Source organism: Kogia breviceps, chromosome 16, assembly GCF_026419965.1.
Source record: "Kogia breviceps isolate mKogBre1 chromosome 16, mKogBre1 haplotype 1, whole genome shotgun sequence".
NCBI lineage: Eukaryota > Metazoa > Chordata > Mammalia > Artiodactyla > Physeteridae > Kogia > Kogia breviceps.
In genome coordinates, this window is record NC_081325.1 from 23,905,437 (window position 1) to 23,929,400 (window position 23,964).

General features: G+C 44.7%; 1 protein-coding gene across 11 annotated transcripts in view; it reads left to right on the plus strand.

Moving 5' to 3' along the window:
- ENOX1 (ecto-NOX disulfide-thiol exchanger 1) overlaps window positions 1-23,964 on the plus strand; it is a 615,060-nt gene that overhangs the window by 451,238 nt on the left and 139,858 nt on the right. For all 11 annotated transcript variants that reach the window (XM_059042210.2, XM_067016825.1, XM_067016827.1 and 8 more), the window contains 4 exons: window positions 3,348-3,518; window positions 4,733-4,939; window positions 8,620-8,853; window positions 19,079-19,291. In XM_059042210.2, the coding sequence (XP_058898193.1) occupies window positions 3,348-3,518; window positions 4,733-4,939; window positions 8,620-8,853; window positions 19,079-19,291 (825 nt within the window). The remainder of the gene's footprint in view (window positions 1-3,347; window positions 3,519-4,732; window positions 4,940-8,619; window positions 8,854-19,078; window positions 19,292-23,964) is intronic.

The window sequence follows — 23,964 nt, forward strand, 5'->3', positions numbered from 1 at the left end:
TCGGCAGCGATCCTCTGTGCGGGAATCTCTCCGCTTTGCCCTCCGCACTCCTGTTGCTGCACTCTCCTCCGTGGCTCCAAAGCTTCCCTCCTCCGCCACCCCCAGTCTCCGCCCGCGAAGGGGCTTCTAGTGTGTGGAAGCCTTTCCTCCTTCACAGCTCCGTTCCACTGGTGCAGGTCCCATCCCTATTCTTTTGTCTCTGTTTGTTCTTTTTGCTTTTGCCCTACCCAGGTACGTGGGCAGTTTCTTGCCTTTGGGAGGTCTGAGGTCTTCTGCCAGCGTTCAGTAGGTGTTCTGTAGGAGTTGTTCCACATGTAGAGGTATTTCTGATGTATTTGTGGGGAGGACGGTGATCTCCATGTCTTACTCCTCCGCCATCTTGAAGGTCTTCAAAGGCTGCATTCTGCTGATCTTGCAGAGTCTCCTGGAGAGGCTGGGGGTGGCTGTGTCTCCTGCTGGGGACACAGACACTAGCCTAGTGGCAGCCGCACTCAAAAACTCCTTCTACCCTGTGGAAGCCGGAAGACGCTGCTGGCAGGCGCTTGGTGAGATCCTCCTGTGCTCTTGGAGAAAACAATTTTCATCTGTTCATATATTGTTAAAAAGTAATGGGTTCATACTTTTCTTTTTAAGTCTAATCCTTCCCACTTCTTCCTCTCAAATACTAAATCTCAGATCCTTTGATGTTCAGCATAATTTAAGTGTTAATTCCTTGCTAAGCTCTTTTCAAGCTACTACACTCACCATGCAGATTTCATTCAACCCCACAGTCTCTTTGTATTAATGTCTCAGAAAAAGCAAAGTAACTCTTGCTCTGTATTCAAATATTTTGCTCAAGAGTTGTATCTTTTGTCCCCATTCCTGAAGATGTATTTATTTATTTGGCTTCAAAAAGAAAACACAAGTCTGCTACAACTAAAAGAGAACACAAGAACTGGACTTCTCGTCTCATTTTGGGAAACATCTGTTTATTGTAATTCACGGAGCTCTCATGCGGTCCTGAGTGGTTTCAGCCTTAAATCACCGTGTTGGCTAACAATAGTAAGGGCCAGGCCAGGAAAGGAACAGACCAATCTCATGTACGGAATGAGATTAAATAAAGGCATCAGCACGCCAGTATTCTCATTACCAATATTTCTATTTCTAATGTATCCTCCTGAGAAGACAGTGTGTTATCTCAGTGGTGATGACATTGGAAGCCATTCTGTTCTGGAGCTCTCCTTTAGAATTGGCATCCGGATCAGAAGGCTACATCTTGGTTTGTTTTAAAGAGTAGAGTACATTTGTGGTAGTGGCATATATTAGGTAAATGATCTAGTTGGGTCATTCTAGGTGGAAACTTTGAAGTGGTTAAAAGAGATGTTTTTATATCCGGAGCCAGAGACCTGGACCCTCGTTCTGACCCTGCCGTGTGTTTGCTTTGTGATGTTGGAAATTTTACTTTACCGCTTTAAGCCTCAATTATTTTAGCTGTGAAATGGGAATAACACCTGTGAAACTTGATGAAGATTTCAGACGAATAACCAAAGTGTGAGGCCTGCCTCTGTCACTTCCAAACTTTTATGTCATTTGTACTTCACTTTGTTTTGAACAATTTTCCGTGAAGAATCCTGGAGTCCTAAGGAGGCCAGTGCTCCAAGAGATTATCCACTCAAAAGCCCCATGTGAGAGACGAAGAACCTGAGAACCATAATTATAGAAGTACCTCGAATGTCAGGGTGACTGCTTTGAAAGAGAATGCTTATTTGACATTGACACTGAGGGTTTCTTAAAAAAGGCCAAAACCAAGAAACAAACCCCAAACCCCACCTCATTTCACTGAAGTAAGGCTGGTATGCAGTCAAATTAAGTGGATTTCCTCATAAATGGGACAGCGGTCCTCCTGAGCTTATAAATCAGGATAACCCTCCTTATTGTGTTCAGTCCAGAAGAGGAATGGAGACACCCAAAGCAGCTGGAGGAAAGCTATAATAAACTTCTTCCTAGAAAGGAAAAGTCCGTGCTGGTCCTTCTGTATCCGCTGGAGAGTCTTGGTAAACAAAACCTATAGTTACTTCACCTGCCTCTGGGCTTATCTGACCTTTCCGCACAGGTAAGCAAAGGGTGAGGCCATGCAGGGGCCTAAGGCACCCGGCTGGCTGGACATGAGAACCACAAAGGAGAGGGTGCAGAAGGGAAGAATGGGAATGATCTAGAATAATGGGGAGAAAAGGAAAACAAGAGAAAGAAATTTCATCCCTGAGAACTATAGTGGAGGGTCACCACAGCTACTGCTGGGGGCATCTGTGCTTCTGTTTGTCTATCTCCAAACGGTATCACACCACCAATGAGAGTATGTTATCTGAAAACAGAAAAATTCTCAGGAGAGGGATCCCCTTGCAGCTACTCTAGAAACTCAATACATCTTAACAGTCCCTACTCTTAGAAAGATCTTACTAATTAAAAAAAAAAAAAAAAAAAAATCCCTGTATATCACTTTTGAAATGACTTGCTTTATTATTTATCCCATTAGAAAAAAATTCAGTGTTTATATTGCAAAACCCACCCTTTTTTGTGCCCTTCCATTTTTTATGCAGGGCATAAATTTTTTTTTTTTTTTTTTTTTCTGTACGCGGGCCCCTCACGGCTGTGGAACGCAGGCTCTGGACGCACAGGCTCAGCGGCCATGGCTCACGGGCCCAGAAGGGTGGTCAGTTGTTTGCTGATTGAATTATAGGAAGAACGTGTGATTATCCAATAGAACTCAGAAATGTATATAGCTAATTTTATGCCCGCATGTATCTAACCCAGCCTTAGTAATTATAAGCACTCTTGGTTTTTTATTTCCTATGGGAAATAGGTTAGGTTGGACCTGAATACATCATTATAAAGTATGCACCTATAAACTGAACTTTCTTAAATCGAGGTCACTTGGGTAAGAAGGCTCTTTTGATAAAACCGGGTTGACAGTTGTATTCACCGGGCACTTCAGTGTTAAATGATATTCTTCCCACATCCTGGGTCATAAGGCAGTCACATCCACATCGAAGTTAAGAAACTGAAAATCACGTTCACAATAACAGCAAAGCTTCATGGTGCATGGTTTTACACTTGAATACGTTGTGTTCTATTCTGCCGTGTTAATATTTTAAATAATGTAACTTCCTTTCCATGTAGCATTAAGTTCATCTTTTATTTTCTCTTTACCTTTCTGAAATAGCTTTCTATATTGCTATATTTATGCCAGGAGAAATTCCTAAAACATAGGAAGCATGAAGTCAAATCGTCTTTGCAGGAAAACAGCAAAAGTAACAACAAAAACCCGTTTAAGATCCTCTAGCCAAAATGATATCTTGTGTACTTTACAGACTCAATCTGTGTACCAGGCTTTGATCCAGGCCTCAACATGATGACTGGGATCACCCCTATTAACCCAATGATACCAGGCCTGGGGCTGGTACCCCCACCGCCAACAGAAGTGGCTGTCGTCAAAGAAATAATCCACTGCAAAAGCTGTACTCTTTTCCCCCAAAACCCAAGTAAGTGATATCTGTGAGAAGTATTTGATCATCAATTTAAGTTTCTTTCTTTTTTAATATAGTATTGCATTCGTTTTCAGATGTGACTCAAAGTTCTCCCACCTAGGTACACAGAGTGGGGAATCATTCTACAGAAGTCCTTCGTCTCTAGATTAAAACAAATATGTGGGTCCCTGTGTCTATCCAGGAGCTGAACTGACACCATGAAGGCAGCACGGGTGATGGGGTGAATAGCCAGCATTAAGAACCTTTTTGCAGGCAACAAAGTCTAGCATTTGCCACAGATCGGAGTGTGAAATCTGTGAACACTTCCATCCATCTTCACAAATGTGGGAGAGAAACTCTGAAATGCATTTTGCTGGATGGAAAACGGAATTAATTTGGCAGTTAGCAATTTGGTGGTGGAGGGGGGCGGGGAGCCCGCATCTCAGAGTTCCTGGACCAGATTGCATTCGCTTGAAGGAAACATACATTTGATGAAATAAATAGGCCAGTTTTTTTTTTTTTTTTTTTTAACTTAGCCTCTGATACTAAATTTATGGGCTTAAATAGCTGGGATTTTTTTTTTTTTTTATTCATACGAATCAGTGTTGCCTTTTTAAAGTGGACTTTTCAGAAGATTGCTTTTTATCTTTTTATGCAGGCTCCCTCAGATTTAGTAGTTTGCTCATTTAAATGTGAATAATAATAAAAAAAGGAGGGGGTGGTTTCAGGCCTTGTGTTTCCCAGCCAAGTAAGTACTGCGCCTGCTTTCAGGCTCTGCTGCCTGCTCTGCCTTACTGCTCCATTATCCCGCAACCAGACAAAGCAGACAACAAGCCTCGGTTTTTCATCATGTTTTCATTTCATCGTGCTTTGTACTTCATGAAGTTCTGTGGGGGTTTTTTTCCCGATTTTCTGGGCCTCTGTATTATGAAGGAGAAATGAAATTATGGTAACATTTACTTTATCTCTGTTCGCGGATGAGCATAGCCACTCTGTGTAGAAATGAACACAGAAAGTAGAGAAAGGTGGGGAGAAGGAGGGGACAGGCACTGAAAACCAGGACAGCCTTGCCACCTGTGTAAATCACTCTAGAAATCCATCATTACTCAGAATGGAGAAAGTTAGTTTTCGAGTTTTGACTTTCACCGGGTGAACCAGAAAAAAAAAAAAAAAAAAAAAAAGCAACTATAACTAAAAGGCAAAACCCTCTGTTTTGTTGTGATTCTCAGATCTTCCACCTCCCTCCACAAGAGAACGACCTCCGGGGTGTAAGACCGTGTTTGTCGGGGGATTACCAGAAAACGCCACTGAGGAGATCATCCAAGAAGTCTTTGAGCAGTGCGGTGACATCACAGCGATTCGGAAAAGCAAGAAGAATTTTTGTCACATTCGCTTTGCAGAGGAGTTCATGGTTGATAAAGCCATTTACCTTTCTGGTACTTTGCATCACATAAGGGGGTTTTCTCGGCGCTTTGTGATGTTTTGTTATGTTAATATGAGCGTATTCCCTTTTGCGCCTTAATGCACAATAAAAGTCCTCGCAGTTTGGGGCTGGAGAAGGAGGAATTCTGCCCTTTGCTTAGGCTGCCAGAAGCTCCCTGTTAAGTCTGTGAACGCACCTCCCTGCTGCAGACACGGTGTCCCACCATCCAGGCTTTAGGAATTCCATCGAGTTTCTAATTAATGTTCTCAAGTGCTTCTTAGATGAGAAGCAATATTATGAACACTGAGGACCATTATTATTATTGGATGTAATTCTCTAGGGGGATAAAGTCCTCTCTCAGCATAATTTCAGTTTTTCAGAAGTGGTTCACCTTCTAGACACCAGGGCACCAAATCAAGATGAGTGCCTTGCAGAGAGTGGTCCTCTGGGCCTGAGGAGGAGGCCCAGCATCACCGCCCATGTGCTGGTGTATTTAGCCTGGCTAAGCCCGCTCCACCATCTCTGCTTCTCTGGTGCCATTTATAAGGGAAATTTTTACAGAGGTTGAATTTAAGCCTCCTGCTGCCTTCCACCCTATGGGTGTTGGAGCAAGTGTATGGATCCTGTCAGCAAGCCCTTTGCCAAATCTAAGCATCACAGAGCTGGTATTGAAATGTAGCTTTGGAAGGCTGTCTTTTTAGATGTAACTCACTGCCATTCCCTCTCTGTCTCCATCTGCATATTTCAGTCTGTCACTCTGCATGTCACTTCCCTCTTCCAGAGGCAAAGCCAGTGGGGAAAAGTGGGAAAAGAAGAGGGGAAAAAAATCTGAACATTACTACCAGGTTTACTTCACTCTGCCGTCAGCCCCTATTACCATAAAGTTGTCTTGCAAACCCCAGAAGCCTTGGGGTTACTCCAACACTGCAGAGACTTTCCTGAGCTAGATAGTGACCTGGAGAACTTGAAAACCCTTATTCCAATACAGCCTGACAGTGGAAAAGAAAACCTGAAAGTATTCCAGAATGGAGGTGGGCCGTAAAACACGGAATAAAAATACAGCACTCATATCTCTCACAAAGTCTTGAGCTGCAGCATCAGAGTAATCTATTAGACAACTGGGGATTCTGTTGAGTGTATGGCACTGGCTTTCACATGTCTCGGGCAAGATAACCTCTCTCTGAGCCTCTCTTTTCTCTTCTGCAAAATCGAGATAGTGACAGTGCTACCTCATCGGATTGTAATGAGGAATGAATCAAAATAAGGGGTATTAAGCGCCAAGCAGGGCACGTGCAACATGGGAACCATTCAGTAAGTGGTTGTTTTTAACACAAACATCCTGACGATGATAGGGAGGGAATCCTGCCCTGGGAATTTGGGTTCTAATCACAGCTCCACCAATACAACTATGACTTTACCCCCCCAACCTGATTAACTGAAAGGGCTACAGTAAATCAAAGGTGCTTTTCAACACTGACATAACACGATGTTTAGACCCAATCAGAAAACTCATAGTACATTGCCAAAGATGAACAGTTCGAAATTTAGGCACATGAAAGTTTCAGATTTATGCCTTGATGCTATATTTTTTTTTCAAGCTCCGACCCGGGCCCCTGCCTGACTACCCCTTGGCATCAGAAGGAGCCCACAGCAAAGGCCTCACCTCCAGCCTAGCTGCCTGAGTACACAGGGGTCCCCCAGCTCTGCCTGGGCTGCCCTGGCAAGGTTGCGGCATCGTCCTGGGAAGATCTGAAAGGCTGACTGGGAGGGGCAGGAAGGAAGGAAGGCAGGCTGCTGCTTCTATGTCAGAGCTCCCACAAGCCCTAGCCCAGCTGGATGGCCTGTCTAATTTTAGGACCACAATCACATTTGAAGGCCAAGCTAATTTTAGACTCAGCCTCATCACGGGCTCTTTTAAGGCCTTAATGATGGTGTTTTGGTGAAAGAGAGGGTGATTTTGGGAACCAGAAATGTCTGAAAAGTGATGCTCTGGACATGACCAGGGGAAAGTTGCTTGGCCAGTTGGGACAGCTGGCCAGTCTTAGGCCATTCTGCCTGCTCAGCTGTTATGTATATATCACCATGGCCTGCTGATTTGTTAAGTTTCCACAGCCCACAACCAAAATATACTCTGCTTTAGCATTAATTCTGCCCCTCTGTGATCAGATGTTTGCTTTTTTTTCTTTTTGCTTGTGAACACTTTTTTAAAAATTTATTTACTTACTAACATCTTTATTGGAGTATAATTGCTTTACAATGGTGTGCTAGTTTCTGCTGTATCACAAAGTGAATCAGCTATACCTGTACATACATCCCCAAATCCCCTCCCTCTTGAGATGTTTGCGTTTTTGATAGGTGTTATTATGTCTTCCCAGTTTTAGAGAGATAATACCTTTTCAACCTGGGAGTGAGAAGGTCATAACAGGAATCAGACTTGAGATCGGTTTCACATTTGTAACTTTTCAAAGGTGTGAAGTACCTTACTGGGGAGAAGCCGGCCTCTCCTGGGATTTTTCAGCTGAGTTTCGACCCCAGATGCTAAAATAAGCCATTGAAATCTACCACAAGTTCCTGAACATCAGTGCAGTGCAGCCTAGCATTTCACAGTGGTGTCTCATTTGCAAAGTCCCTGCACAGCAAAAGTGCTTATTTTGCTCTCTCTTCTGGCAGCCCCTGACAGCAGGGATCCTGCTGGGACCTGAATCTATGTTTTTAAAAATCTGAGTACCCCAAATTGAAGAGCAACCTCAAAGACAAACCTCCTTCCCTTGAAGTTAGGCTGGCTGTCTGGTTTCTGTTCTGTTTGTGTTGATTTCTCAGATCAAGTTTCTGCTTATAACCTTTATAAGTTGTGTAGCTCACCGTAAATCCCCCAAAGACTTCCAGGCCCATTTTTTGGTCTAGCTCTGGGCTCTCACACAGGCTCCTGTGGCCTTCAAAGATTGCACGGACAATTTGTGCAGTGCTGCGTGCCAGATGAGGTGCTGGAGGGCTGTAAGGAAGGCCGCAGTGAGGCCTCTTGATTGAAGGTAAAATATTCTCCTGCGTGCCCCAGAGGATAAGTGGAAATAAAACAGTATTGCAAAATTGCCTCGGTAATTGTGGCTTTTGCAGCTGCCGAGAGAGAACGGAGCAAGCAGCATTTTCTAGGAGAATGAAGCAATAGCCTGTGAGAGAAGTGTCGCGGAATTTACTTTGTAGATCTTTTTAAATATCATAGATAACATTTATTAACTCGCACTCCACCTCTTTCTAAAATATAAAAGTAAGAGGGCTTAGCAACAGAGTTACAGTCCATCGAACATATAAAACTGAGGCCATAAAAAGTGGAGGGGGAGAAAAGCTACATGCCCAATATTGTTCCCATCTTCCTGGAAGCCAGAAGGAAGGAGTTAGGATAAGTGGCCGGGTTCTTGAGATCATCCTCTTGGCAACATTGGCTTGAAGACACCTCCCAGTGGAACGTTTATCCCCAAATCTGTAATAGGCGTACCTTGGGCCGTGCTTCCGGATGGCCTCGGAGAAGGATAACGGCTTTTTCCCACCTCCTATGGGAAGGATGTCCTTTGTAAGGGACAAAGAAATCAGCGAGAGCTCCCCTGGCGCGCCTTGAGGGCCGGGGCCCCGACTGTGACAGTCGCGCGTGACAGTGTTGTGACAGTGTGATGTGACCCGCCTTCCCACTGGTTTCAGGTTACCGGATGCGCTTAGGGTCTAGCACGGACAAAAAGGACTCCGGCCGGCTGCACGTGGACTTCGCCCAGGCCCGGGACGACTTCTACGAGTGGGAGTGCAAGCAGAGGATGCGCGCCCGCGAGGAACGGCACCGGCGCAAGCTGGAGGAGGACCGGCTGCGGCCGCCCTCGCCGCCGCCCATCATGCACTACTCGGAGCACGAGGCCGCGCTCTTGGCCGAGAAGCTGAAAGGTAGGAGCCGCGCGCGTTCGCTTCCTCCGCCTCCCCGCCGGCCATCGCCCGCCGCCAGGGAAGCAGCGGGATCCCCAGGCTCCGGCCCAGGGGTTTCTCCTGGCCCTTCGCGTGCTGAGTTCATGGCACCGGGGTCACCTGGGCTTCCTCCCAATGCCTGGACAGAGCCGTGCCCCTGCCCAGCCCTCTCCCCTGCCTTCTCCCTGAATGTGTGTGTATATCAACCAAAGTCAAGCAGAGCGGGGCAGAAGAGGCCTCCGCACTAGCCGCGTAGCAGGCCACCATCTGACTTCCTACCCCTGTAGAATGAACCAGTGCCTCCTCCTGCAGGCGGGCAGGTCCCGGGGCTCCTCCAGGTCTGTAGTTTACACCTCTGCTGGGCTCTTAACAAAGCCCCCGCCACCCCACCCCACAAGGCTCATCAGCAACCGTGCTGGGTTCCGTGCAGGACAGAAGAGAAATGTAGAATAGGGTCCCTGTCTTTAGAGGTGGACGGGAAGGGACCCTCCTAACGTCTATGGAAGTATTAGAAGTGAGCATGTGTCATTTCTTTACCTGTTTTCTGTGCTCGTCTCCCGGGTTTGAGGCCCTGGGGGATAAAGACAGAGAGACGGAGCGTTTAGTACCTGCCACAGTGAACTACAAATGACTGGGGAGAGGCCAGATTTGGAAGTTAGGATGACGTGTGTGTCAGTTCGGTTCCATTATTGAACAAAGTTGTTTGACTCCAGCAACATGGGTGCACTTTACAGGCCAGTGATGGTCACACCCTCCTCAGTCTATTGGGCGTGTCAGGTTTCGATGAAAAAAAAGCTCATGGTCGCTGGCCACGATGAACTGTAATGCAAAGCCAATGACATGACTGTCGACCAACATATGAGCAACATGCTTTGGGAACTCACGGACAAGTGTGAGTGGCTTTGACGACAGTGTCAAGAAAGTCTTCACAGAGGAGGCAGAGCTTGAACCTTGTAGGATAAACAAGATTTGTTTCCCCAGGAGAAGAAAGGGCCTAAAGACATTCTTATCAGGGGCTGGAGCTCAAGGAGTAAAGACACAAGGAGGCAGAGGGGACTTGGGCACAGGCGGAGAAAGGCAAGTCAAGTCGCCTCCTGGGGGTAACAGAGCAAAGGTGAAGCTGGGAAGGCAGCCTGGGGCCAGATGGTGAAGCCCTGAGGGCTGCCACCGGATTGGGGTTTTATTCCATGAACGATGGAGAAGTCATTGGGAGTGGAGAGGTGCGATTGATCCTTTGAGTGTTTTATTAGAGCTTAACTGGCAGTGTTTAAAGTGGATTGGATGTTTTCACTTAAGGAAATATGAAAAGCTGCCTGAAACCTATTTTAGTAGGAAGATAGGAAGTTGACATTCTATTTCTTTAAAAAAGCATTAAAAAAAAAAAAGAAAAGAAAAAAGACTTCTGCTTCTAACCCTCATCCCCTGCTCCAGCCTTGGGGACCCCTAATCAGATATAGTTGCCGCTGAAACTGTTGACCTGGAAAAAAAAAAAAAACACCTCACATTGTAAGAGCTGTGAGCTGAGTTTATTCAGTGTCTTACTGAGGACTCTAGCTCAGGAGACAGCCTCTCAGAGAGCTCCGAGGAAGTTTTCCAAAGAGGTAAAGGAGGAAGTCAATATATATGTGATTTTGGTGAAGGGGGTGCCTGCACCCAAGCACACATCTTAGGAGAAGGATGCTGCTAGTCACAAGGAACAGATATCTTAGTTAATGGCTTTAGTACTTTTCTAAGTATGGGAAGATGCAAGAATTGGGGTTCATAAAAGTTTCTCCTGAAAATATCTCCCCATGTGGAAGCCTGTTCTGCCAGTTTCCCCAGAGCACAGAGTGCCGCATTCCTTTTCTCTGCCCTGAATTCCTTTCAGGGTGTGTTGAAGGTCAGCAACTGCAGTGGCTAATGACCTGATCCTTGTAGAACCTTCTTTAGTTGACGTAACCATGGAGCACCTCTTACTGATGCCCTTGGCACATGCTCTGCTGCTCCAAGAAGGCGTGGCTTACCACCGTAGGCTGTGGCTGTCCCTTTAATAAAAAGCATGTAAAATGCATATGCAGACGTCCTCTCACTTTTCCATTCAGGCTAGACTCCATAAGGAGGGGGCAGAATGAGATAGAGCAACATTCTCAAGCAGGAACGTTGATTTTGGAACAAATAATGTTTTCTTTAATATCCAGTACACTGTGTAGTATCACTTAATGAGCTATATCAGCTAAACTGTATTCGATCGGGTCCACACCCAGAAGTGACAAAAGCTAGCACCTTGGCGCTGGGACCCCGTGGGGGAGTTTCCGGAAAGTTTGGCATCGACGTTAGGTTCTTTTTAAGAAACCAGCACAGAAGTGTCTTTGCGTGTAAGAGGTCCACAGCATTGCCTTTCCTGTTGAAGGATAGCAGATTGGGAAGTCAGTTTGGTAAAGTCATTTGCAAACCTTGCCATTTCAAAACTGTGTATTTATATAGATGAGTATAATTTGAAGAATTTAGAAGCCGTACCTTTGCCAAGTACTGTGTGATCCCTTGAGGAGAGAACAGATTGGAAATTTTAATAGATGGTAGTTACAGTAAAATGAGCTAGCTGGGGTGACATCTTAGGCAACAGTCAGGTAATATCAAGCTTGACAATTTCAACCCAAGCATAGAGTTTGGAATATAAACAGCATTTAATTGCTTAGGAAATTGGCCGCCTCTGAGAGGAAATCCGCTCCATGCTCCTGATACCGCTGCAAAACCAGGCAGCAGGAGCCAAGGAAACTGTTTCCCTGAAGATGATTTCCTTGATGTGGGGATGTAAAACACCATCAAGACCTCAGGTAAAAAAAAAAAGGCCTGGATCAGAAAGGAAATGAAAATACCTAATTGGATTTGATTTTTTTTTTCCTCCCCTGAGAAATCTTGCTATCTCAGATTTATTACAAGCATTTTTCCTCCCATTTTACACCATACTCGTTTATCCTTACAATTTTCTTGTGGAAAATCAGCTTTATCCAGCAAAATCTGTACTGGCCAAGTCTTTCTTATAACCGACAAGGCCCTCCATATCCTGCCCGGTGGTAAACCTATGCATACAGTGGATGCTCAGTAAATGAATTCCTGTCTCTCTTTCTTAGCTGTTTGGAGCTATGAGTGTGTTGCACTTCTGGCCAGCAGTGCTACCAGGCATGGTGGGAAATGTAGGACAGTGTGATGTGCCCTCGGCCATCACTCCGCTCACTCCGCAAGGATTCGCTGATCTCTCTGCCGTATCCCTGACTCTGTGATGCCGGGGAAGCAGCACACAAAGCCCCTGCCTCACAGAGTTTAGGTGTAGTTTAGGCTTCTTGAGTGACACAGGCAATTACAAAGCTCTTCCCATTATTATGCATGGGAAGCGCAGCGCGCTAGCCGGGGAGTGGTAGGCAACCCAGCCCGGCAGAGGTGGGGGTGAGAGAGGGGTGACCTTCTGGGACCCGCTAGCCCCGATCCAGTGGTCCCCTGGGTCTTCTGAAGTCAGAGGAGATATTGAGTTGTAACGGTGTAGCGTCTGAGGCACGGAGCACCCACTGTCTGTTATGGTTAAAACAAATTCTAAAAAAAGAAAATTAGCGGGCACCCTGCTGATTAAACAGACATTTTTCTGCGACAGTTCAACTTAATGAAGACTGAGTGGGAAGTAACTGCTCACAGATCCAAAGTTTATAGCACGGCTTGGAGAAAGTGAGAAGAAGCTCAATACCACCATAATTACACTTTATTGGAAACAGTAGCATCAGGCAGATGAGATAATGAATTTCTCTTTGTCTAACACAGACCATCCACCCCTGGAGGAGCCCTGTGTCTGGACTGTGGGAGGGAGAGATTGACTAGACAGTGAGGACAGATGATCTCCCGGTTCACTGGGGATTTCTCCTGGCAAGAGCATTTAAAAGTTCTTGTGTACTTTTGCCCCCTTTGGAAAGCGTCACATAATCTTTCATTATGTGGTGAATGAAGAGTTTCTCTCTGAATCGGGTGAAGTTTTGACAAAGCTTTGCAAGCGTTGTCCTTGGGATTCCCTGATATGTCACCCAGGATACAGTCTTCCTGCGATCAGCATTTGTAATTTCTGAGGACTAGTCTCTGATGTGCATACAGACTGGCCCCCGATCAGCCTGCCAGAGGGAGAAACCGCGGAAGTGGGTGCCAGCATCTTGCTGAGATGGTTGTCAATATTTATGGTTCTGAGAAACTAAAAAAATCAATAACGCTCTGAGCCAAGTCGAAGCTCCATTAGCTAGAAGCCAGGCTTCCTTCTCAGGGCAAAGGAAATACGCAGCACGGGAACCTGTTTGAGAATCACGTCCTTGGGCGTAACTGACCTTCACAGGCAAGAGAGACCATTTCATCTAGAAACATTTTACCTGATCCAAAAGCAGGAATAATCAGTGTATGTTTATGTTGTCCCCGCTGAATTTTCTCATTTTCACAGGTACTAAATTGTTGGAGAGATTGTGTATGTGTGTGTGCCTCCGTGTGTGTAAGTGAACTTGTAGGTATGTCGAGGGTAGAGGGGGAAGTATTAACATTTGTGTAGCCTTTCACGCTATCCGTGATTTGAAGGATAGGTAATGTACCACCCCTCTTGATGGTTAATTGAACAGCCAGAGAATGGAAATTTGTTTAGGGATGTCTACGTTTTAGGTACACATAGTGAAATTTTGGGAATGTTGTAGTAGCAGTGCCATCTGGAATGTCCATTCTGCTTGAATCAGTATGTGACTGTATACTATAAGTTATTTCCACCTATCATAGAAGGCAGAAATCAGGGACAGCTGTATACACATACCATTCATTCTGTGTGTGTGTGTGTGTGTGTGTGTGTGTGTGTGTGTGTGTGTGTGTGTGTACGTGTCTATCCCCGTTTCTCTGGAAAGAAAAGTGTTGTAGGATGTCTTCCTTTTTTCCCTCATTCTCGAGACATTTTGTTCAAACATGGAATCTCCCTTCCTGTCATTCCTTTCTAGACCCACCAGAAATCAGGCTACTCCAACCCACTTCAGTTTTCATATTCAGGGCTCATGGCCTGGCTCTTGTCACACTTATTGTTCTGAAATTCAAGGCCAGATCTCCCTGTGCACCCAAAGAGGGAGAAGAAATACAAAATGAGCCTGTATCAGTGATTTTACTTAACTCACTAATTAACGAGAGAATGAGTAAGATGTTAAAACTGGTTCAAAAGAGAGTTTGCTTTGTAAAGACTTATATTTTCTTCTGGACAAAAATTCATTTACATTGTTACAGAGAAGAATTATTTGCATTGTTATGCGCTTTCACAATTTATGTTCTGTCCCTAAAGAGTTGTAAAATAGCCTGGTCAATAACAATTAGAGATTCACATCCCTGTAAAATCAGATAATCCCAGAGGGGGGTGGAGAGGATCCTCTAGCCCAGCATTCCATCAAAAGCATCTGCAGTCTCTGTGCCCATTTCCAAGACTTTGACTTTTTTTTCACATTTTTTTCTGGGATGAAGATGACTGACGTTTAAGCAGCTCTTCTTTAAATGGGGGTGGAGGGTTTGGGGACAGGGATTCACAAAGCTCCTGAGAATCACATCAGAGCCTTTCAGTATTCGCCACTCTCTCAGATGCTACTTTCCATTTCAGGTTTTCATTATCTTTTAACTTAGGTGAGCTCCTCACCAGTTTCCCTGGCTTTGACTGAGTGATTTATTCTAGTGCTTCTCCAATTTCAATGTGCATATGAAACGCTTGGACTAGGATGCAGATTCTGAGTCAGGAGGCCTGAGTAGGGTGAGGCTACGTTTTTGATAAGCCCCCAAATGAGACCCATGCTTGTGGTCTTTGACTAGCAAAGATGTGTCCCATATGCGATTTTTAGAATGCCTACTACGTGCCCCGTGCTCAGTAAACGTGGAAAAGAGGGATAGGGAGGGAGGTTGAAAAATTCTGACGTGACGAGAAATGAAATAAGATGGGTATGGATTCAGATAGCGATACTGAAGTGTGATAATCATTATAATATTATTTAGTCCTCACAAAGCTGAATACAAAGGTTATTACCTTCCCAGAATTAAAAAGCTAAATATAAAGCTAAATGCAAGGGTTATTACCTTCCAGAATTAAAAAAAAAAAAAAAACTTTCAAAAAGATTTTTAAGTCATTGGATAAGCTGATTAGCTTACTGTGGAAAGCTCTGCTTCTGGGTAATTATCTGACATCTCTCTCAACTTTCATTGCTTATGGTAATAACCTCGGAGGCCTGAAGGATAAAAGGACCAGCCAGCTTAAGTGCCATGAGAACATTTATCTCTGGTAGACAATGTGAAAATACTCTTCAACCTGAAATTAAAATGTTTATCAACGGGTATTTCCCAACTTCTGACCGCTGGATTTGCTGTAACTTTCCAGCACTAATGCACTACAAATCCCTTAGAAATAGAGTATAATGAAAGAAACTATGAAGGGAAAAAGTCAGAGTGAGCAGAAGACTGAAATATGTTTTGGAAGTTTTCTTCTCACGCTGACCCCTCAGAACTGGAGGGCCAGTGGATACAGGAACCTACGATTACTGTATAGAGTGACTAATGTTTTCATAGCAGGATATGTAGGGAATTGTGGAAACGTAGCAAAGGGACACCGAATTCATGTTAGGGTTGCAGAAAAGCTTCCTTTATGAAAGGCACTTAGGCTGACTCTTGAGGGAAGCGTAACAGTTAGCCGGGCGGACCAGGAGTTCCGGAGCCCCTAGGATGAGTGCACAGTACATGCAAAAGTAGGGAGACAAGGCCATGGTCCTTAACAAAGAGGAGTGTGACAAAGGAATGGCTAATGGATTGAAGGGGAAACTGCAGATCGAGGGAGGCCGTGGAGCAAACAGTTGCAGTAGCCCAGGTGTGACATTGTGAAGACACCGATTAGAAAACATTGGGCGATTTTTAATGAGCAAATGGTCCATAGTCGCTCCATAATATGCCAATTTTCCCAATTCTTTGTGGGGAGAAGGCATGTCTGCACATTCTAGTTTCTGAAGGGCACCCATGTTCAGAGTTGAACCCATGCATGTTCACAGAAAGTTTGGAATTTTTATAAGTGTGTCTTTGATGTAATTTTTATGAGCCGTGTTAATTTCTTTCCACATGAATAGCTTTAAGAGTGCTGCAATCTAAATCCTGTTTAAATTAGTTGATATTGTTTTCGGTTTTCTCTGTGATCTTTCTCCTGCATCCAGAATTGAATTTTCATTGGGGTATTAAAAATGACCACTTCCAACACCCTCCTGTAGCTATTCAGGGGGCGCTGCTGACTTAGTCTTCATTTAATGGAAAGTCACGTCTTACATGGCAACAGATACCGACTAGATTTAACCAGTTGTACGTTAGCTAATGTTTTCACAGTTAATTTGAACATCAGTACATCAGTCATCCACCAGCCCGCCTCAGAAAGTTCAGAAAAGAGGATGAAATTGGGAGTTTTTAAAACTATGTACTAAGCCATATATATATATATATAAAATATATATACAGTATATAATGTATATTTTTATTTTATTCCTATATACTGAGAAAAATGAATTCTGCCTACTATTACTTGTTACAGTGTTAGAAAGTCTCTTGCCTACTTACTTTTTCAGCTGTGTATTTTCAGTTGCTTAATCCTAAAATTGCTGTCTCTCTTTCTGAAAACTGTTGATTAAGTCTAATCTGGTGAACTGATGCTTTAGGTCTAGGAGTGAAAAACAATAAAATTTGGCTCTTAGGTCATTCAAGGAAACATGCATTTTAAAAATTTAAGTGTGTTCTTCCTGACAGTAAATTAAGGTATTTATGAACTGCGTAACCACAAGCAAGAGAAGGAAAAACCGCGCACATACGAGGGTGAAAGAAAGATGGGACCCCGTTGCTTTCTCTCTCTCTCCTTGGAAGCCCCATAACGAAAATATCGAGGATTTTTCTTTGTGTTACGTAGAGATGAAAGTCACAGCAAAGGGGAAAAATGGTCCATGAAGTCAGAGTTCTCTTTTCTGTTGTTATTTTTTAAGAGGGGGGAAAAAAAAAAAAGAAAAGATTTCTTATAAGCATTAGGTTGATTTCTGTTGTCTTTTCGGAGGCCCATTCTCCTAACACATATCTGCAGAGAGGCAGAGAGAGGGAGAGAGGCAGAATTTATTCTGACTGTAAGGGTCGCAGTGGGGCTCCCGCAAGCGTAATGCTGAATTATGGGCCTCTCCACGGGTTGAACGCAGTGTTAAGTTGTGTGATGGATTCTCTCTTATACAAGCCGCTCTGGTGCATGAAATAAGAACCCCGTGCAGCTGGAGTTCACTGAGTGTTGAACTCAGACTGAAATTCCAGAGTTAACAAAACTGTGCAAACCAGCTGTGACGCTGAACAAGTGCGCGCGCTCAATCGCCGGTCGTTTGAAATTGGCAAGGAAACTTGAGTCTTTCACGTGCAGGCTGCCCTGTGGGCCTTCCCCAGGCCACTTATCTCCTCGGATCAAAGCTTGAGGGCAGAAGGGGCAGGTTTGCCCAGGAGTAAAGCTTTGATCCCCAAGCCCAGATGGGCATCACCCAGGCGGGAGAGGGCCCAGGACGGTGGCCCGTCAGCAGCAGGATTTCCATCCTGGAGAATCCACAGGCACTGGGTCAAGCGATCCTGCCTTCACTCAGTGCAGGTACCTCTTGGGTAAGGAGCAGCCACAGCAGTGAAGTGCCCTGGTCTGAAAGGGGGCCTCTGGGAGAAACGGTACTAATGGTATTTCCACAGCGCTCTGCAAAATTCACAAAGCACTCCGCAAATGCAGACTTTGTATGGTGTGTAAAATACTCACAGCGATGGTTGATTATAAAACCTCTGGTGAGTAAAATAAAATAAAATTCCTTTACTAAATATGAATCACCCGCTATCTGTTCATCTAGAGTGTGTATTTATGTGTGTGTATATATGTATGCACACAATATATAATAATATATAAACAATGGAATATACACATACAGTGTATAAGGATGTCTCTGGGGTTCCTCTAGTAGAGGGAACATGGTAGTCACTTAGTATTTGTCAAATACTTGAGAAGCATCTGAATCTTTTAGTCTAATTTTGCTTCTTATTTTTAGAACTCAGATTCTACTTAGTTGACTTGGAAAATGTAAGATTTTTTTAAAAACTTTTATCGAAGTATAGTTAATTTACAATGTTGTGTTAGTTTCTAGGATATTTCTCTTAAATCACATTTTTTTCGGGGGTAAAAAAAATACGGATGAAAGGCTCGTCTCCTCAAGTTCATCTGGAAAATACACAGTGAGCCTTCGTCAATAAGATCAATTAATGTTGTAATAACTGACATACAACTTCCACTTCCAATTAACTTAATCTCCTTCAAACTTGCTTCTTCTCCACCTCCAAGTCAGTCGTAAAACACAGATCTGTTCCAGTAACTATTTGCAAACGGGCAAGTATATTGATTTCTCTGAAATAAACTTTATCACTTATTTGCAGGTAGAACCTCCCATCCCCTCCCCCCATCAACACACCCCTCAAACCAAGTTCAAATGGGTTTCCAGTAGCCTTCCAAGGCTAACACTGACCACCCCGGAACAGGTCCTCTTGTTGAAAACAAGGAAATATCCTAGTTTTCAGCTTTATCAAATATGTTCTATTAAACCTAAAGTGAAATTAGTTTTGAACTGCAGTAGAATAAGAATTGATCTATTCCTACTACCACCTTGGGAACAGTATCTCACATCACAACCACTTTTTAAAGTAATTTAATCTGTCCTCCACATCTTGACAATAACTCAGCAGATTCTAAGTCAGAAAACTAGCATCACTGTATGCTATTTGTGGTGAAAGAATAAAGAAATCAACTGGAAGCCAAATAGGTGAATAACAGTTTTTCGAGCCAGTCTTAAGAAAGAGAAATCTGGGTTTGGTGGAAGAGTGCGGTTGTACCATATTTCAAAGGATGCCCGGAACAGTTCTTCTAAAACTGAGCTAATTGAGAGGGTGAACCACCCTTTGTTTCTTGGGTGGTTGTGCAGTGCCGTGGAGTTAGATGAGGGAAGACAAGCTAAGTGATGATGGAGCCATTAGTCGCAGGAACGCTCACAAGGTCAAGTTCTGAAAACATATCCATTAGGATGGGCCGTGCTTTGCCTTTAGAGAGGAACCAAAGTGAAAACCAAAATCTTTTCCTGGGCGTGATTTGGACTTGGTGGTTTTGCATTTCCAGACGATAGCAAGTTTTCAGAGGCCATCACGGTGCTGCTGTCCTGGATTGAGCGAGGGGAAGTAAACCGGCGGTCCGCAAACCAGTTCTATTCCATGGTGCAGTCGGCCAACAGCCATGTCCGCCGGCTGATGAACGAGAAAGCCACCCATGAGCAGGAGATGGAAGAGGCCAAGGAGAATTTCAAAAATGCCTTAACCGGCATCCTCACTCAATGTAAGTAAGATTTTGGGGGCCATCTCTCTTGTCATGATGTTGCCTTTGCTTATGTCCTCATTTTTTTTTTTTTTTCATTTGGGGGTAAGTAGTCCCATAATTTCCCATCTTACTCCATATCGAATGGCAAAAACCTCATAACCGATTTCATGTCCTGTGGCAACCTGGAGGAACACGGACCCCGCCCTGAGAGCTTACTTGCCAAGGTGAGCAGCATTTCTGTAGCTTTTCCGCGGAACACCCGGCCTGGCCCCCAGGGCGGGGCAGACAGATGCTTCGGTGCCTGCTGGACCCACCGCAGTTCACACCGCCCCTGCAGGGTGGCCACCCTCACCTGCGGGCTCTACACCCCGACCCGCACATTTCCCCGTGCCGAGAGTAGAAGCAGCCCCTGAATAAACTGTCACGCATTGTCCTCGGGCTCCGTTTAGAAAGAAGGTCAGAAAAACTCCTCCTCAGGATCCTTTATTTGAGGTGAGCCTTGGCTGTCCAACACAGGCAACTCAGGAGTAGAGATTCTTCTGCAGTATTATTTTTTGTCCTTTTTTCATTTGGAAAGCAAATTGCCTGAACCCCTGGATACCGGTGATTTTTCACGTCCAGATCCTAAATTGATGAAAGGGTGTAAACGGGGCTTTCTCGTGGAACAATAGTTAGGGAAATTACCCAGGGCTCTATTCGAAACAAAGGACATATATTTTTTTAGGGGCGCTCTGTGTCTGTAGTTAATGTCACAGTGGCATCATGCCTCACGGCTGCTGATGTGCCCTTGCTTGGTAAAAGCTATTGAATGACACTAGCAACGGTGCCGCGCTCCATTCCACACCAGGTGCGGGACCCCGCACGGGACGGCAACATGTGCAATTTACATATTCATTCTGAGCATAAGTATTATTTTCAATGACACAGTGTTCCAAAACGCCCATCACCTCTTTCATCAGTGTAAACCCCAGCCATAATGTATCCGTCAGGATGGAAAGAGAGGAGGGTATGAAAAACCAGAATCTTAACTGTAAATGTGTTTCATATGACTTTGCTGTTGTCAAAAGACCATTTCTGCCACAGCGTAAAATGTCACATAAGGAAACTCCCAAACATACACTCTGATAAGTGACCAGATATCCAGTATGAGACCAACCTTGGACACCCTGTCTTTGTAGAAAGAAACAAACAAAAAAAAACAAAAACACAAAAGGAAAAGCGGAACTGCTGTATCTCGTAGAGCCCATTGTCAGACACCTTACCTAGATTCCCTGGTGGCGAGCAGTGACCTTTTACCAGACTGTGTATGCCCAGCGGTTCTGAAGTTGGGGTTACTAGGGCTAGGCTCAAGTCCACTAACACCCAGACCACCTTTTAAAGGAGGGAAGCAGAGCATTGATTAGTAGGTGGGGTAGGATGGGTTGGTAGCAGAGAAAAGGGAGAGAGGGAAAGGCCACACCATTCTAATAATACAATTGCGGGGCTTCCCTGGTGGCGCAGTGGTTGAGAGTCCGCCTGCCGATGCAGGGGACGCGGGTTCGTGCCCCGGTCCGGGAAGATCCCACGTGCCGCGGAGCGGCTGGGCCCGTGAGCCATGGCCGCTGAGCCTGCGCGTCCGGGAGCCTGTGCTCCGCAATGAGAGGGGCCACAACAATGAAAGGCCCGAGAACCGAAAAAATAATAATAATAATAACAATAATAATAATAATAATAATACAATTGCTACCAAGTTATGGCAGGAAGCCAACTGCCTGAACAGTAGGATGATCACTGATTACCTTTTGCTCACTAGCATCAGTTTTAAATAAATCCTTATTCCCGTGCGGTTTACAGTCCCACTGGGCAGGGAAGACTCAATCCTTGACTCTCACAAGGAAGACAGGAAGGCAGCCACACATTAGAATAGGGGAGGGATTTTGGTTTTATCTTGGCGATACCTGTTGAAAGAGGCACTCGTTAAAAAAAAAGCCCCCCCATCATGTGGCTGAAAGAATGGGATGTGTCTAGTATTATACAGGTAGCAGCCAACCTAAGTGTAAAACCACTGAGAGATAGACAAAGAAGTCCCAGCACGTGGGGATACAAACGTCAGTGTTTTACTCCTGATAAAAGTTGAATTGGATAATGGGGTTGAGATCTGCAGCGATGATGGGCTTCCTGATGCTGGACCTGGGGGTTGAGCATCCAGCCACAGGCAGCTCTGAGGACCACAGGCTTCTTCCTGTGGAGCCTGTATCCACATGTACCACATCACACGTGGAGAAGCAGACGGGAGTGAGTACAGGTGACCCTCGAACAACGCACAGGGGTTAGGGGCTTGGACCCTCTGCAGGATGAAAAATCCGAGTATAACTTTACAATCGGCCCTCCCTGTCCTCAGTTCCATATCTGCAGATTCAACCAAACATGGATGATGCAGTATTGTAGTATATATAAGTGGACCTGCACAGTTCAAACCTGTGTTGTTCCAGGGCCCACTGTACCCTGTACAGGCAGGCTGGTTCACTTGCTCCCTGAAAAAGAAGAGAATGAAGGGCTAGAGCAGGACTAGGAATTTTGGAGGAAGATCCCACCTCATGGAAACCACAGGAATGGAGATTACTATCATAGATAACACTTAGGTACCTCACCTGTAAAATACCAAAAATTAAATTCTTTTAACCTTCAAACCTATCCTTCTTTGGTTTTTTCCTTCCCATTTTAACAAATTTGCAGACCAAAATCCTGTAAGTAATTTTCACACCCACCATCCCTCACCACCAAAGCCCACATATAGGACAGCAGGAAATCCCATTGTTTCAACAATTCAAAACTGACCCACTTTTATTCATTTTCACTGCCACCATTCAAATGCAGGCTGCCTGAACGATGATAAGAGCCTGGTTTGTCAGTTAAGTATGGTGTCCACCTGTAAGTAATGGAAAACCCAAGCAAACTTTATCTTAACAAATGGAGCATTTTCTTTTTATACACAGTGAAACCCAGATTTGTTGGCACTGATTCAGTGGTTTAAGGCTGTCAGGCCTGAGGTTTCTGTGATACTATCAATATTAACCTTCTTAGATAGTTGTCTAAGAGGGCTGCTGTTGCTCCTGCCATCACATCTTGTTTTTACAAGCTGGAATCACATAAGAAAAAGGAGAGGAAGAAAGGAAGAGGAAGGGGTTGCACCTTTAGAGCAGGAAAGCAAATTTGCCCAAAGATCCCCAGTAGGCTTCAATTTATGTCTTGTGGAGAATTATTACATGTGGCCATGCCGAGCTACAAGGAAAATGGCAAATATACTTTTTTGACTGGGCCCATTGCTCTCCAGAATAAAACTGGAGTTCTCCGAGTTAGGAAGGAGGGGAGAATGGCTACAAAGAGACATTTTGCAGTTTCTGCCATGTGTACTTCCTCCCTTTCCACCTTTCCTCCAGCTCAATCTATTTTTCACACGTTGTCTGACATAATTCAGAGCACGTCTTCCCCACTTAAATCCCTTGAGTAGATTCCCATTGCACTTACAATAACATTCATTCTCCCGAGCCTTAAGCTCTCCGTGCTTCCCTTTTCAACGTCAGCTCTCCCTCACCTCACGAGGCATCATCTCCACTGGCCTTTTTCCCGAGCCCGTCAAAGCTACCTCCCACCTCCGAGCCTTTGCACATCTGTTCCCTCTGTCTGATGTGCTCTTCCCTGTACTCTGCATGCTTCCATCCCTCTCATCCTTTAGGTCTTGGCTGTAAGGCCACCCTTTCAGAGAGGCCTTCCTGATCCATCCTCTCCTAGCAGGCTCACCATTCCTGCATCTCATCAGCTTTCTCAGGGCACTTATCCAAATGGGTATGACTTAATGAATTCTCTGGTTTTGGTTTGTTATAATAAACGTCACAAAGGAAAGGACACATCTCTCCCAGTCATCGATATATATCAAGTGCCTGGAACATGGAAATATGCAACAAATATTTGGTGGATGAGTGAGTGAATGAATGAGTACATTGGAAGGAAGGCAGGAAGTAAGCCTGAAACAGTAAGCTCAGAAGTTTCCAGGAACCTTGTAGAACAGTTTGGCACTGGTGTTAGCACTGTCTGTGGATAACGGAGTTTCACCTTGCATGTGTAATCAAACAAGTTGAAGGAAGAGCTCACCAGCTATGCTTTTGTTGGAAGCTGCTGTATTTTACCAGACACTTGGTAACAGGCTAGAGGATGTTAGGAGAGTTGGGGTAGAAGAATAAACACAAAAGTTCATGTTGACATCTCCCCAGTTGTCACTGTCTGACAACCTGTACCTTCCCCATCTCCCTATTACTGTTTAAGAGATTCCCCCCTTAACCCTGTAATTTGATTCTGGGAAGTGTTTCAGCAGCCAGCAGATATCAACAGGGATTGTGAAAACCCCAGCTGAACTTGACAGCCCCCAGAGCTGTCCAGGGGGTACACGCCCCAGCCTCAGAGGGCCTGAGGGGCCTTCATGTGAATCCTCAATAGCCAGGACCCTTCAGGATGACTTGAAGATGGCAGATACTTTCAGTGTGAGCCTCAGCTGGGGTTAAGCCTGTGAGGTAGAACGGGAACATGCCATAGCTCACTGAGCAAGCTCAGAATTTTCCATTCGTTTTTATGTGCTCTTACAAAGACGACAGTTCCCCAGATGGAAAGGGGAACCAAAATCTAACGCGAAATTCACCATAAAAATATTAGCAGTA